Genomic DNA, 14,620 nt, shown 5'->3' with positions numbered 1-14,620 from the left:
TCTCAAATCTCATAGATTTATGGCTTTTTGATTACATTGGTCGTTTTCTCACGGTACCGTAATCCTCGAATGTCTTATCTTCTTTTCTGATTTGTACCGATTCTTTCGATCGGATTTCTGAAGAGCTCACTAAAAAATTAATCAAAACTGCTATTTCTCCAAATGCACTTTATTCAAAACATCACGAGTATAATTCAAAAGTTTCGCATATCAAGTATTATTTTACTACACTTCTTTTTTTTAATTCACAAAAATTCAAATTGATTCCTATTACATCCAAACATCCGAATAATTCAAGTCCATCTTGTTCCATGAGCTATCTGAGGAACTCCTGTTCCATCATTAACCATTTCCCAGAAAACACTATGCGCACGTTGAGACATATACAAATCCAGTCCATGGTTGATAGTCAAAAAGTAAATGCATCCAGCTTGTAGCCATCCAATGCTCTGTGCCGAGCAGAAGGAATTGAATCGCTTCTCGGTCAACTTCGCAAACGAATGCTCAAATGTCAATCCATCGTGAAGTTCCATGTGACGGGAAACGTACTCCAATCCTATGAATGCCATGGTGCGGTCGGTTCCGGTAGTACAATGAACTACGATTGGCTTCTGGAAAGAAGAAATGTGTTTGGGAGTGATTTTGGGGATAATTCTGAATTTTTCCAAAGTTTTTCCACCCAGATTTCAATTTTTTTTTCCTTTTTCTTCTTCTTCTTCGGATTTTGGAAAAGTCGAAAAAAAAAGAAAATCCAGTTAGAAGAAATTCAGATGAATATCTTGTCTCCAGCATTAAATTTCTCATTTTTTTGATTTTCTTGACAGGATTTTCGAAATTTCCGGGTTTTTTAAAATTCGGGTGAGAATAAGAATTCCCATTTTCTTAAAATTCTCAAATTGAGAAAACCGAAAAAGACCCGGCTACTGTAGAAATTTGAAGTTTTTTGAAAAAATTTTGAATTTTTTTTTGCCAAAAAAACGAATTTTCGTTTTGGAATATCGATAAAAACTGAAGTATAAGAGAATTTTGGAGCATTTTGATTATTTTTCAATGAAAATTTCGAAAAACACATGGGACAAAATTGTGCACATTTTTTGAATCCGGGCCGACCGGGCCGAGCCAGCCCGGGATTTCCCAACCTTGAAGAAAATGATTCAGAAAATCTTTTCCTTACTAGGATTTTCAAAATTTTCGGTTTTTAAAAAATTCGGGAAAAAAAGGAAAAAAAAACCTTACCGATGAGACCGTAATCACTTCCATCAGTCGATAGCATAACTCAAAGTTCGGTGGTAAAAAGTCTTCTGTCCAAGTTGTGTACTGAAACTGACTGAACGTACGGGAAGCTATCTTCTTTCCATCCTTGACCAATGAGACCTTGATTTTTCTGAATACAACGTCGTGCGGTCCTTCAGGAAAAGGTTGGGCTGACACCGTCTCAATCTCATACGAATCGATTATCATTTTCTCGCCAACACGTTCACAATAATATGATCCTGAAGCGGGAGTGGGTCCGAGCTTCACGACGAATTCTACCTCATCTTGAATGATCAAAGCATAGAAATCTGATCGGGTATCCATGTGGATGTCGGATTGCTCCATGGGAGACTGAAAAAAAAAGGAATTTGGGAATTTTAGGAAAAAAGGAATATCAAATTCTGATTTTATTTTCCCGGATTCTCATTTCCCTTTTTTTTCCAAGAAAAGATGATTCTGAAAAAGAAGAAAGGAACATCCGAGTAAGAAAAAAGAATTTGAGGAAGAAAAAAGTGAAAGATAACTAAAATTCTGATTTTTCTTTTCCGGATTTCCAGTTTCCTCTTTTTTTAACAGAAAATATGAATTTTAAAAAGAAAAAAGGCAGAAACGGAAAATCCGGGGAAGAAAATAGAAAATCTGGGGAAAAAAAGAAAAATCCAAATCCTAAGCAGTTTTTTTGCCCACATTCTGTTTTTTCTCGTGTTTTCCACCAAGTTTCTCTCTCAACCATACCTGCATCGCGAGGAACACATTTCTCCAAGTACGCAAGAAGTTCCCGTGGATTCTGACTGTTTGGGGCGTCGACCACGGATTCAACAAGATCGATATGTCGCTGAAAATAAATATTTGATTTCTTTTCGATTCTCTTTTTCCCACAAAACTTACTAATATTTCAATTTGTTCAACTTTCTATATGGTCTCGGTCTATTCTCGTTTCTCTTTTCATTCTTAACTAGCATCAACAATTTCATCCAGAATACAAAGAATTCAGCATGAGTCATGTATACTTGTTTTGACACCATTATAACCATGAGGTCTTCGCTAACTGGTCGCAAGTGACTCTCATCTTCATCCATAAAATCAACGGGACACACATATCCTTTCGGCTTGAAACAAAGCATTTTGAATCGATAGAGAAGGTAGATGGCGATGGTAATAGAGATAAGGATGACAAGTAATGGGAGAACGATGGAAAGAATTCTGGAAAAAAAACAAGTTGATAGGATAAGAACCGGATACACTCAAAACTCACAAATAGTCGTCTTTCTTCTCTTCATTCTGAGTTCCTACTGTATCGTTTTGAGGTGCACCACTATTCAACACAACTTGAGTTGGAGGTGCATTCCCAGAACGGAGAGGAGGAGCTTGTGTCGGTTCGATCGAAAACGTGACCAAGAAATCGTAGAGAGACTTGAGAGCATTTGGAACCTTCTGGAAATGGGAGGAGTGACTTGAGAAGGCGAGATCCAACGATTCCAAGTGTTGCAACGTCTTCTTGATCTTCTCCAACTCGTCAGGTGCCATTGGCAATGAGATGAGAGCATCCAATGCCTCAACCTTATTCTTCACATCGATCTTCACATCTTTCATTCCCTCGAGACTTTTCTTCATTACGGTACCGTAATCCTCGAATGTCTTGATCTCAGCCAACTTCAGATTTGCACCAGTTGTCTCAATCTCCTGGTTAGCTATTTTAATAGTATTCAGAAATTCCGAATGATTTCCCCATAGAGTCTTGATTCTTTTCTGCTCATCACCGTCCTTTATGGCTTCAATCTGTGCCTGAACGGGTGCATCAAACTTATCGAGATCTCCAGATGACACCAACGTTTTAAAGTCATTGGCTTGGGACAACAGTGCCACAGATCGTCCAATCTCTCCAGATGACTTCAAAGATTCAGGCCATTGATTGATTTCCGTTGTGATCTCTTTGGCATCCTTCTTCATAGTATCCGGAATTGACCCAAGCGACTTCAACTCATTTTTAACCGATGAAACTGCCGACGCCAAGTTTTCCACATTCTGAACTTTAGCCGAATCCAAATCACGAAGTTGTTGAATGACTCCGATCGCCGTAATCAATATTTCCGGCTCATCTTTCAGACCAACAAGACAGTCGTGCACTTCCTTCTCTTTGGAAAGACCTAGAAAATTATCCACATCGTTCTCTCCATTCAGGACTGTGTCAATGGTTTCTTTGATGTCAGACACTTTGGTATTCAATCCATGGGTGGCTTTGACAAAGAACGTTTTAAATTTCTCAAGACTTTTAGACGCTCTCATTTTCTGAATTACTGTTATCAGCTGAGTTTTTGATTTATCTACATCTTCAAATTTCTCGAAGCCAAACGAGCTGAAAAAAGTGTTGTATTCATTTTTGAGCTTGTCTAAGTGAGGTTGCTGAACAGAATCTTTCAATCCAATAAACATCGCTGTTAATTTTTTCACAGCTTGTACCGCATCTAAAGTTGGTTTGTACCCCGTTTCCCGGACAAAGGTTCCTTTTCCACCACATTCTTCAAAGTTATCAATGACAGTCTCAGAACCAATCGGATCGGATTTTATTGTAAAAAGAATGTTCTGTAGATTGGAAAACTCCAAAAATGATAGAGGGACGGTCGGCAATGATAACGGTTTCAATTTTTCATTGAGATCGGCTAATTGTTTTTGAAACTCAATAATTGGTTTCAAACTATTAGCAAGTCGTGTCCCAGTAACTTTATCATTAGTGAAATTTTCAATCCATGAATCCCAGACATCTTTTGACAGTTGCTCCAAATCAAGTGCTCCGTCAAGAAATCCTACTGTCGTTTTCTTTTCGTTAGCATCTGGGAACGTTCTACTTTTTATCAAACTAGTCAACGTCGGAGAAGCTTGGCGACTTGAATCTAGAAATTGGAGGAGGTTCTTAACTTGTAGAAGATTAGCCTTCATTATATCAATTGATTCTGTAGACGAAACTGTGAGTATTCCATAACGAGATTTGATCATGGTAACAACAGTTTCAATAGGTCCAAACATTTTGTTTCCATCCGCCAGAATTCCATTTGAGTCTAATGTTGGCATGTTCGTTTTTAATTCAGTGATTTGTTTGAAAAGCTCATCAAAGTAACCTCGAAAACTGACAAAGTTTTGATATAATTCATTTTCTTTAACATTTGCTAAGCGTTTGCCAATGTTAACGTCTTGGAATATATTCAATAAGTCGTTTACACTCGTCACAGTATCTTGGACATCATCCAGTGAATCATCTTGTAGTGCAGTTTTAAAGTCCTTCAACTTTTGAAAGTATTCCCCCTTTTTTGGTATATCCAAATAGTTGTTTAGCTCATCCGCTTTGAGTCTTAGTTCGTTCCACTTCAGAGCAGCAGTTTCCAAATCTACTACTGCTTTATCCAGAGAAGTCGGTAGTTGTTTCATCTTTCCAGCCAACTGCTTCACCGAGTCCACTTTGAATCCAACGACATCCGAAACCTTGAGTGTTCCAAAGTTCAACAATTCAGCAACAGCATCCTCAATCTTGATGGATCCATCCATCAGCCCAGATTGAAGAGCGATTCCATTGGAAATCCGAGCGAGAATAGAAGATTTATCAATAAGTTCCTTCAGCTTGTCGGGAGGCGGAGCTGAAAACGAAAAATTGTTCCAAAGTCTATCTGTATGTCTGTTTTTACAATTTTTTCTAGATCTTGGAAACGAGTGGGAATCATCGGAATTTGGTAGATTATGAGTGCTCGTATCTGAAAACAGAAATGGTTTTGTTGAAAACGCGCTCCATTGCCAAACACTTACCATTCTCAGCAATTAACTCATTAGGAGCAAAAGGATACGGTGGATTATGGGAATATTTGAATATAGATGATACAGTTTTAGGTAGGGCTGAAAATATGTAAATTTACAAAACTTTCTCTCGTAAATCCACCCTAAATTACAATAACTCACCGCATTCAAAATGCACCAAAAGCAAGCCACCTATGTATAGTATTAGTTGAAGAAGTTGCTTAATTCTCATTGTTTTGCAATCAGTTTTGATTGAGGAATGAAAGAATTTTGATCACTGAGAACTGATAATGACGGAGAAAAAATGAATAGAGGCTAGCGGATCAGGGAAAGGTCAAGTTTTCTTTCAGATTTAAAAATCACGTGAATCGGATATAAAAACTATTAAAAATTTTAATGTGTTTTTTTGAGGAACGTTTTTGAAACCGGACAGAAAAATATGTAGTCAGTATATACCACAATTGGCTATTTTACAGCTGGAAATCTTTTTATAGAATGAACTGTCTTATACTTGTTTTATTGCAGATTGTGATACTTCTAAAAATTCTAAAAACTTTTATTATTGTCTCATTATTCCTAAAAATCGCTATAAACGTCACAATGCCCGTTTTCCTGACTAAAAATGAGCTTTAGTGGAAGAGTTTTTACAAGCAGCCGTATATTCCTCTTCGACAAGATTTCTTGCTCAATTCTTCTTTTTTCATTTTTTTCAACAAATGTTCACTGTTTTTCAATATTTTTTGCGATAAAAATTGAAAGTTTTAGAAAACATAAAACCATTTCAAAATTTCAAAAATACAAATTAGTTTACTTTTTTCAATTTTTGACAAGTACATATTGTTGAAATACATTTTCTAGTCATTTGGTATTTGCGGACTGCAACTGAAAGGGGCGTGTGCTTTATTTGAGCGCGGAAATTCGAGTCAGCAATTACCGAAGGTCCAGAAAGTTTATTTCAGCAATACTTTGTCAAAACCAATTGTAAAAATCATAGTTGTCAAGGCCCGGCTTCAAAAAATGACCCTTTTTTCAATTTTTGTTTCTCGAAATTTTCTCAATTTTTCATCGAAAATGTGACCATTTTTGACTATTTTTCAGAATTTCTTCTAATTCTGAATGATAGCCGAAAATTTGACTTTTTCGCGAAAAAATTCAAAAAAAAAGAAAATTTGACTTTCGCGCCAATTTGCCAGGGCCTTCGGGCCGGGCTTCAGGGCCTTGACAACTATGGTAAAAATAGGAAAATTTGGCTACTTTGACATGGTGTCTCGGTTTTTGAATTGATGGTTTTGGCACGTTTTGAAGCAAGATTAAAAAATAGCGCTGACAATCCTAAACTTTGTTACTATTGGTCCAAAATTAAAAAGGTAAATTCTAATTTTGGAAATTTGAAATTAAAAATATAGTTTTCTAAAACTTTGAATAATTTAAAAAATATCTCTGCTCAAAACTTATTTTCCAGAATTTTTCCCATTCAACTATCAATCTATCAATAAAATTTTCTATTTTTCCTCTCAATATTTTTTCCCCGAAATTTTCAATTTTCTAACTTTTGATTTGCCAAGTAACCACATCACAAACACTTCCTTCTTCACCTATCTGTTCCTTATCTTTTCCCCAATTATTTCTCTTTTCTATTACAAAACTTTCTCTGTCCCTGTTGATTACATTGGTTTCCATAGTCACTTGACTTAAACCTGTTCCTTATCACATAAACTTTTTTTTACTTTGAATTTTTTTGGATTCTCTTTCTCCTTCTTTTCCTTTGATTAGGTTTCGGTTGCCCAAACAGTTTACAGTAAAAGTGGGCGGAGTCTAGACGTTCAGTATAAAATGGGAACGTGGAGAGGATTGGGAGAATCACTTTTACTTTCTTTTCTTCTTTTCTCGATTTTAATCAAATTTTTATTTGTGAAATAGATCTTTGATGCCACTGCTACAGTAACCCTTTTTGGGGGCGGGGCTTAGGATTCCATAGTTTTGGAAAGTCAGGTCAGGGCTGCTAGATCACTAGATTTTTTCAGTGAAGTTTCCAAATTTAGAATTTTTGAAAAATCTGAAATTTTAATTTTTCTTAAAATAGCTTATAGACTAGTTTTCGAGGCTTCAAATGTAATTTTTCGAGATCTTCACAAAATTTCCAGAATTTTGAGCCCCATATTGACAGATTTTGGGCAGTATTTATTTTGGGTGAATTTTTGGCACAGGGGGTTCGGTATTACGGTATATGACGGTAAAAACTCAAAAATTTTAGAGTCAGGGGCTCGAAATCTTGACAAACTAATGGAAATCCAAAAACATCAACTTTTAGCCCCCGTAGAGTAATATTAAAGATTTTTGTCAAAAAAAATTTTTCCCAAAAAAATTTCTGTTTTCGAAAAAATCTCAACAAACCCCATTTTCAGAGTTTTCAACTGCATTATTTGAATTTTTCACGTCATTTCTGAAATTTTCTGAAAAATTTGAAACCTTCGATTTTTGACTATTTTTGGCTCAAAAATAGTCCAAAAATCAAAATTTTTCGAAAACAGGGCAATATGGAGCTCAAATTTTTAGAAATTTTGTGGAGATTTCAAATATTAGAACTATTTCCTCTCCATTGTCGTCATTTTCTCGTTCTACCCTACTCAAACCTCAAGCAAATTCCAGATGGGCGCATTCGGCACGCTGGCGTGCGCTTCGGCGACAATCCTCACAATCGGCTCTCTCGCCACAATGTGTCTAATCGTTTCCGACATTAACGGTCTCTATCACGACGTGATGGAGGAGTCGAGAACGACACGTACCGTAGCCGATGACGCGTGGGCGGAGCTTCTCCGCAAAAACGGCGCTCCAGAAGCTTCGAGAGCCGCCGTGCAGGCAATGCTGTTCGGTAGAAACAAGAGAAATGCTCAGTGCAATTGTGGAGCAAAGAGTCAAGGGTGTCCAGCAGGACCACCAGGACCACGCGGACCGAATGGAGCTCCAGGACAAGACGGACCCGACGGGCTTGATGGCCCTGACGGAGCACCTGGATACGCTAGTGCAATCAAGGAAAACTTTGGCGGAGCTTGCATCGCGTGCCCAGCCGGACCAGCGGGGCCACCCGGACCAGATGGGTGTGCCGGAGAGCCAGGACTCGACGGGGAGCCGGGACCAGACGGAAAGAACGGATCGCCAGGAGCACCTGGGGAGCAAGGACCACAAGGACCAGCAGGACACGATGGAAAGTCAGGAAGAGGGGGACCACGTGGACCACCGGGAGCTAAGGGACAAACCTACACCCCAGGAGCCGCCGGGCACCCAGGAAACAGTGGAAGACGTGGACCACCAGGACCCGCCGGACCAAATGGAAAGAACGGAAAGCAGGGAGCCGATGGAATTCCGGGAGCCGGCGGAGCGCCAGGACAACACGGAATTCCTGGATTGGATGGAGAGCCGGGAGCACCTGGAGAGGACGCAGTGCCTGGAACCGACGCGGCGTATTGTCCATGTCCAACCAGATCGGTGGCTGTCGAGGCGACACCAGCGCAGACCGAACAGATCTACAAGACTCATTAGATTGTGTTCTGTTATTGAGAATAAACATTTCTGGCATTTCAAAAAAAAACGTGATTATTGGATTTTTCATACAAACTGATAGTCAAGATGGGTTACTGTAGCCGTTGCCAGCATACTGTAGCCATAGCCAGCATACTGTAGTCAATAATAAAAATGCTCAATTCTGAATCGTATTCTTACTATACATGTATACAGACAGGACAGGAAATTAAAGGAAATGTGCTCATACTGAAAAATATCCGGTTACGTCAATCTGGTGCGCCTTGGACGCGAACAAAAAACGGAAATTGAAGAAAAGGTTGCGTTTTGGTAGGCACAGTACCACCAACGCTTTAGTGACTGGCGCGCCTTTGACGCGTTTTTACATCTCAAAAGCATCGACATCTCTCACTTTTCCAGCCAAAAATAACCCAAAAATTCGATGGAAACGGGATTTTCGGGTGTTTGGGGTATCCGATTATACCTGGAATGGTGTACTTCTCATCGTTCTATTTGTATTGCCAACCTGATGAGTATTCGGATGGTTTTGTGAGGTAAGAAGGGATTTTTATCAATTTTCAATATAAAACTCGAGTTCCCCGCCCATTTTTACCCCTATCCTGACGATTTTCACTCAATTTTCAGAATTTGTGCATTTTGTCGTGTCGGTGTTCGGTGTCGGCACAGAATCGGTGCTACAGTAACCCGAAAAACACGAAATGAGAGATAGAGACGCAGAAAAATGGGGATAAGGGGTAGTTTTTGATGAGGAAATCGAATTTGGCATTAGTTTTGAAAAATTGTAAAAGTTTGACCAGGATTCGGCATGTTAGGTTCTTAAAACTAATTTTCTATAGAGAACTATGTTCCAAACTCTATTTCAATGTTAAATTTGAGTCCCCCGCCTTTTTTTACACCTATCTAGACAGTTTTCACTCAATTTTCGAATTCTGTGCATTTTGTCGTCGGGGTGTTCGGTGTTTGCACACAATCGGCGCTACAGTAACCCAAAAAACACGAAATGAGAGATAGAGACGCAGAAAAATGGGGATACGGGTAATTTTTGATGGGGAATCCGAATTTGGTGTCAGTTTTCTATGTATTTCTTCCTATTTCAGAAAATAACGCGAAACTTGAAAAAAATAAACATTCATTTATACAAATAATTACACAAAGGCAAACTCTACCCGTTAAAAACGCAAAATTTCAATTATTTTGGGATGGGAGCAAAGGGAAGACTAGATTTTACACAGGGACACAAAAAATAAGAATTTTCCAAAAATTGAGTAAAATATTTCTGTGAAGTGTCTAAACTACAGTAACCGTTCATACGGTACTTCAATTATTCCGCAAAATCGACATTCGCCCCGGCGTTGCGACACATCAACTGAATCCGTGTGACAAAATCGTCGCGTTTGGCGAGTCCAATGAATTGGACTGGTTTACGACGGCCTTCCATGTGGATGTCAAGGCTTTTTCGGGTTCCAGTGATCAGGGACATTGAGCGGAGGGATTGCGTCTGGAAATTTAGAAAATTAGGCGAATTTTTTTAGGTATTTTAGGCCGAAATTAGGCCATTTTATGACTTTTCTGTGCAAAATTTTTCAAAAAACCGCTCAATCAGGGTTTCTAGCAGAAACTACCGAAAATTTTAAATTTTTCATAAAGTTTCTAGAATTTTAAGCCCCATATTGATCTATTTCGAAGCACTTTCGAAGCACTTTGAGCTTTTTTGACCTGGTGGCCTAGGATTCCGGGTTTCTAGGCCACCAACTCAAAATTGTCGAAAATAAGGCAATATGGGGCTCAAAACTTTGGAAATTTTGTGCAAAATCTAAAAAATGGCAATAAAAAGTGAAAATTACAATGTTTTAGAAAATTAGAAAATTGGAATTTTTTGATTTTTCAAAAAAAAAAAAAACCAAAACTCACTTTTTTCACCAATTTCAAATCGTGGAAGAGCATCATCAACTGTTCATCCGATTGATTACGCGGTCGGAATACGAGTGCGGCGTCGGTAAGGTACAGTATCCCGGGTGTGATGCCCATTGGGAACAGACGCTCCTTCTCGTTCATCACACAGCTACGGACTGAAAATGAGAGGAAATTGAAAAATATGACGTTTTCATGAGTCTGTCACAAATTGATCAATATATTCCTCAAAATGTTAGAAATGTTGTGTAAAATCAAAAAACATGCGCTTATTTTCATTAGAGACAATGTTTTTCTAAGTTTTGAGCAATTTCGAAAATTTTGATTTTTTCGAGAATTTTTACATTTCTTAAAAAATGACAAAAACTCGAAATTCACTTGAAATAATTACAATTTTTGATTTTTCATAAAATTTTTGAAGTTTTGAGCCCCATATTGAACTATTTTGGAATAATTTGAAATTTTAGACTTGGTGGCCTAGAAATCCGGGATTCTCGGCCACCAAACAAATATATCCGAAAATATGTTAATATGAGGCTCAAAACTTCAGAAGTTTCACGAAAACTGTGAAAATTGTCATTGTTTTGAGTGAATTTCCAAGTTTCTGTCTTTTTTTTTTTAATTAGAAATTTTTTGAAAAAATTTGTCAATAATTGGTTGAAAATTGAAAACCTTGAAAATCTTAAAAATCACCAAACTTTAGTTGTAACTTTAAGTATTTTTGCGACTGGTGGCCTAGAAATCCAAAATTTGGGCTTCTAGGCTACGCTGTTTTTTCCCCAAACTTACATGCAATAACATTATCAATAATCGGGTCGGCGCACTCCGACGTGTGCTCATTCTCATCCTCATCATGCTCCTCAACCGACGAGCTCTTTGAAGGGTGTCTAGAAGTACTGGGTCCCCCGAATTCATGTGGAGTACTAGGAGCCACCGTCAGACCACCCAGGGATACTGTAGCACTCAACTCAGAATGGGCGGTCAAAGGAGGCGAGTCGAGAAGAGTATCCAAATGAGGATGAGAGTCGTAATGAGTTGGAAGATGAGGGACCGGGTTACGGTGGTTTGGTCCGAGGAGAAGATTCACGGCGGCTGATTGATCCAAATTGAAATTGGAGCCGAGGCGGGACTCGAATTTCTCGCCACAATACGCTTGGAGGCTACGCGAGCTGGGAGTGGGCTGAAAATAAAGAATTATAAGAGTCTGGGATAGATAAAGCGTAGAATTTTAGAGTCGTGAAGCCCAATAGACAATTTCAAAAAAAAAATTTTTTTGAAAATTTTTCATTTTTTTCAAACATCTTGAAATTTAGATTTCTAGCCAAAAACACTGAACACTTTCAATTTTTCATAAAATTTCCAAAATTTTGAGCCTCATATTGACCTAATTCGAAGAAATACAACAAATTTGGGATGGGTGGCCTAGGAAATGTAATTTCTAGGCCACGGAGTCCAAATTTTCAGTTTTCCTCAAAACATGCTAATATGGGGCTCAAAACTTTGGAAATTTCATAAAACATCTAAAAACGACAATAAAAACTACTCAAAATCAAGAATTGCAAAGTTTTAAAAAATTTTTATTGCCCCATTTTAAAGCACATTGAGATTTTTTGACCTTGTGGTCTAGGATTCGGGGTTTCTAGGCCACCAACTCAAAATTGTCGAAAATAAGGCAATATAGAGCTCTTAAGGTGGGAAATTTTATGAAACATCTGAAAATAGCAATGAAAACATTCTAAAATTAAAAATTACGAAGTTTTAGAAAATTAGAAAATTAGGAATTTTTTCGAAATGTTTGATTTTTCAAAAAATCTGAAAATCTCGATTCTTAACCAAAACCACTACGCTATATAGTTTTTTCAATAAAATTTCCAAAATTTTGAGCTCCATATTGACCTATTTTTGTCTAATTTGAAATTCTTGACCTGGTGGCCTAGGATTCCGTGTTTCTAGGCCACCAGGTCAAAAAATCTCAAAGTGCTTCAAAATAAGGCAATATGGGGCTCATAAATTTGGAAATTTCCCGTAAAACTCAAAAATCACACTTATTTTTCCAGAAATGTGCGTTTTCGGGGATTAAAGCCGTTAAAATGTTCGAAATTTCCACTTACGCATCTCTCCTCCAAGTCATGATGATGTGCCGCCACATTAGTCATCGTAATCCTATCAGACCGGCCACTAACTGGCTGACTTCTCGGTGTGATAGCGGATCGGATGGGCAGGTTACGGTAGAAATATCCATAGGTGTCGAAACGAGTCTTCAATTTTGGGAAGCGTTGGAACAAGTACGTGGTAAAGAATATACGGATTCCAATAGCCAGGACGGTCCATCCAATACAAGTACCGGCAGTGAAAAATAGGGACCATAGAAGCCAATAGAATGATAAAATGAAGAAAACACGTGTCACTTTCTCATTTTTCCACAAAAACAGCGACTCGATTTTTTCCAGAATATTCGTTCCGAATCTCAACAATTTCTGAGCGAGTTTCGCAATATCAAAAATTAATTGGGCACCACTTATATCGAATTTCGGCATGATGACTTGTTTCCGGGGGAGGAACATCCATCCCAAGTCGATATTCTTCACTGAACTCAGATAATTAATCGATAATTGGAAAATTAACAATCCGAGGAGGAGAGTCGCCAGCCATCCACGATATAGGGAGTAGATGATGACGAGGATGAGGAGGAGGGTGGATAGGGGGTTCTTCCACATGATAATGTCGTAGAGGGCGGAGAACACTTCGAGGTACGGGTGTACTGCCGAGTCTGGAAACATTTTGGAGGTTGAAAAATTCTGAAAAATTCTGAACAAAAGCTTGAAATTTCGTCACTCACAAAATCTCTTAATATCCTTTCTCAACTGAACAGCTGACAATTTTTCCGTCTCCTGCTGCGTCGTCTGCTCGCCAGGAGTTCCGGTTTCGAATGCATTGATGACGTCATCCACAAAACTTTTCGCTTCTTTTCTCAACCATTCCCATTTATGGTTACGGCGGTGATCGATGTGCGATGTGAGCTCGTCTGGAAAAAAAATTTCAGAAAATTTTTTTGATTTCGAGAAAAAAGTAAGAAAGTCCTATTTCTGGGAGTAGCTACTGTGATTTTCAAGTTTTTCACAAAATTCCCGAAATTTTGAGCCTCATGTTGACATATTTTGAGAGAATTTGAAATTTTGAGACTCGTGGCCTAGAAATCCAAAATTTGAGTTCCTAAGCCACGAGCTCGAATTTCTCCGAAATTAGTGAATATGGGGCTCAAAATGTCAGAAATTTTATGGTGAATTCAAAAAAACTATTTTTTGTAGTTTGTAGTTTACATATCTACAGTATGCCTCACAGTATACTCACCAAGCGCTGAGTCAGCCGACGAAATCGACGAGCTCTCATCATTTTTCCACTTTGAGTGATTCTGAAGTATCAATGGGCGGGGACTGGAGGTACGTAGTTGCGGACCACCGCGGACCATTCTGGAAAATATTTTTATAAAGTTGAAAAAAATTTCGAAAAAAAAATTTTATTTATTGAATTTTTTTCTTAATACACATAATAACTATATATCACATTTTCAGCTGACTAACATACATACTAAACATATTTTTTAATTAGGTGGCTCTTCAGAAAATTAGACCTATTCAGACTAGACATACTGAATACCCTCTCAAATGAGCCACCGGCTCTTCTGACGTAAATGAACAGAAAAAAGAAGAAAAAAAAAGAAATTTTATGAGGGAATTTTATGTCAACATGGGGAACCTAGACACGTGCATAGCAACCAGACAAGACTAAACTACACAAAAGAAAAACGGAAATAGAATAAGAAATGAGAAAATAATTAGAACAGAGAACCGAGACAAGGTGTCTGGACACAAAAAGTTCATTATTTCAAGATCAGAATCATGAAAATTTAATTGAAAAAAGCACGTCTTCTAGAAACTCTGAAAAAAATTCCAAAAAAATTTTTTTTTGAAAAAAAATTTCAGCTCATACATAGGTCTGACATGATCTAAACATGATTTTCAGATAGTATCATTATGAAATTTAAAATCTCTGAGTGATTTCCGCAATTTTGAGCCCCATATTGGCCTATTTTGAAGAAATTTGAAAATTTGGGTTTGGTGGCCTAGGAAAT

The 14,620-nt window shown here is 37.9% G+C and overlaps 3 protein-coding genes across 3 annotated transcripts; 1 reads left to right on the top strand and 2 right to left on the bottom strand.

Moving 5' to 3' along the window:
* Nucleotides 1-293: 293 nt before the first annotated feature.
* GCK72_015531 (uncharacterized protein) lies at nt 294-5,269 on the bottom strand (the record flags this gene model as incomplete). Its single annotated transcript, XM_053730941.1, has 8 exons — nt 294-611; nt 1,237-1,605; nt 1,990-2,089; nt 2,143-2,457; nt 2,510-4,883; nt 4,932-4,997; nt 5,050-5,136; nt 5,200-5,269. The coding sequence occupies 8 exons, from the start codon at nt 5,267-5,269 to the stop codon at nt 294-296; spliced, it is 3,699 nt and encodes a 1,232-aa protein (XP_053585713.1).
* Nucleotides 5,270-7,686: 2,417 nt separating this feature from the next.
* Nucleotides 7,687-8,577, top strand: GCK72_015530 (uncharacterized protein; the record flags this gene model as incomplete). The annotated part of the gene is made up of 1 exon (XM_003093922.2): nt 7,687-8,577. One exon carries the CDS (start codon nt 7,687-7,689, stop codon nt 8,575-8,577), a length of 891 nt encoding a protein of 296 aa, XP_003093970.2.
* A 1,321-nt stretch (nt 8,578-9,898) lies between these two features.
* Nucleotides 9,899-13,957, bottom strand: GCK72_015529 (uncharacterized protein; the record flags this gene model as incomplete). The annotated part of the gene is made up of 6 exons (XM_003093916.2): nt 9,899-10,075; nt 10,489-10,646; nt 11,278-11,668; nt 12,600-13,258; nt 13,328-13,513; nt 13,840-13,957. 6 exons carry the CDS (start codon nt 13,955-13,957, stop codon nt 9,899-9,901), a joined length of 1,689 nt encoding a protein of 562 aa, XP_003093964.2.
* Nucleotides 13,958-14,620: the final 663 nt, after the last annotated feature.

This window comes from Caenorhabditis remanei, chromosome IV (genome assembly GCF_010183535.1).
Source record: "Caenorhabditis remanei strain PX506 chromosome IV, whole genome shotgun sequence".
Classification (NCBI taxonomy): domain Eukaryota; kingdom Metazoa; phylum Nematoda; class Chromadorea; order Rhabditida; family Rhabditidae; genus Caenorhabditis; species Caenorhabditis remanei.
This window is presented reverse-complemented; position numbering and strand designations above follow the sequence as displayed.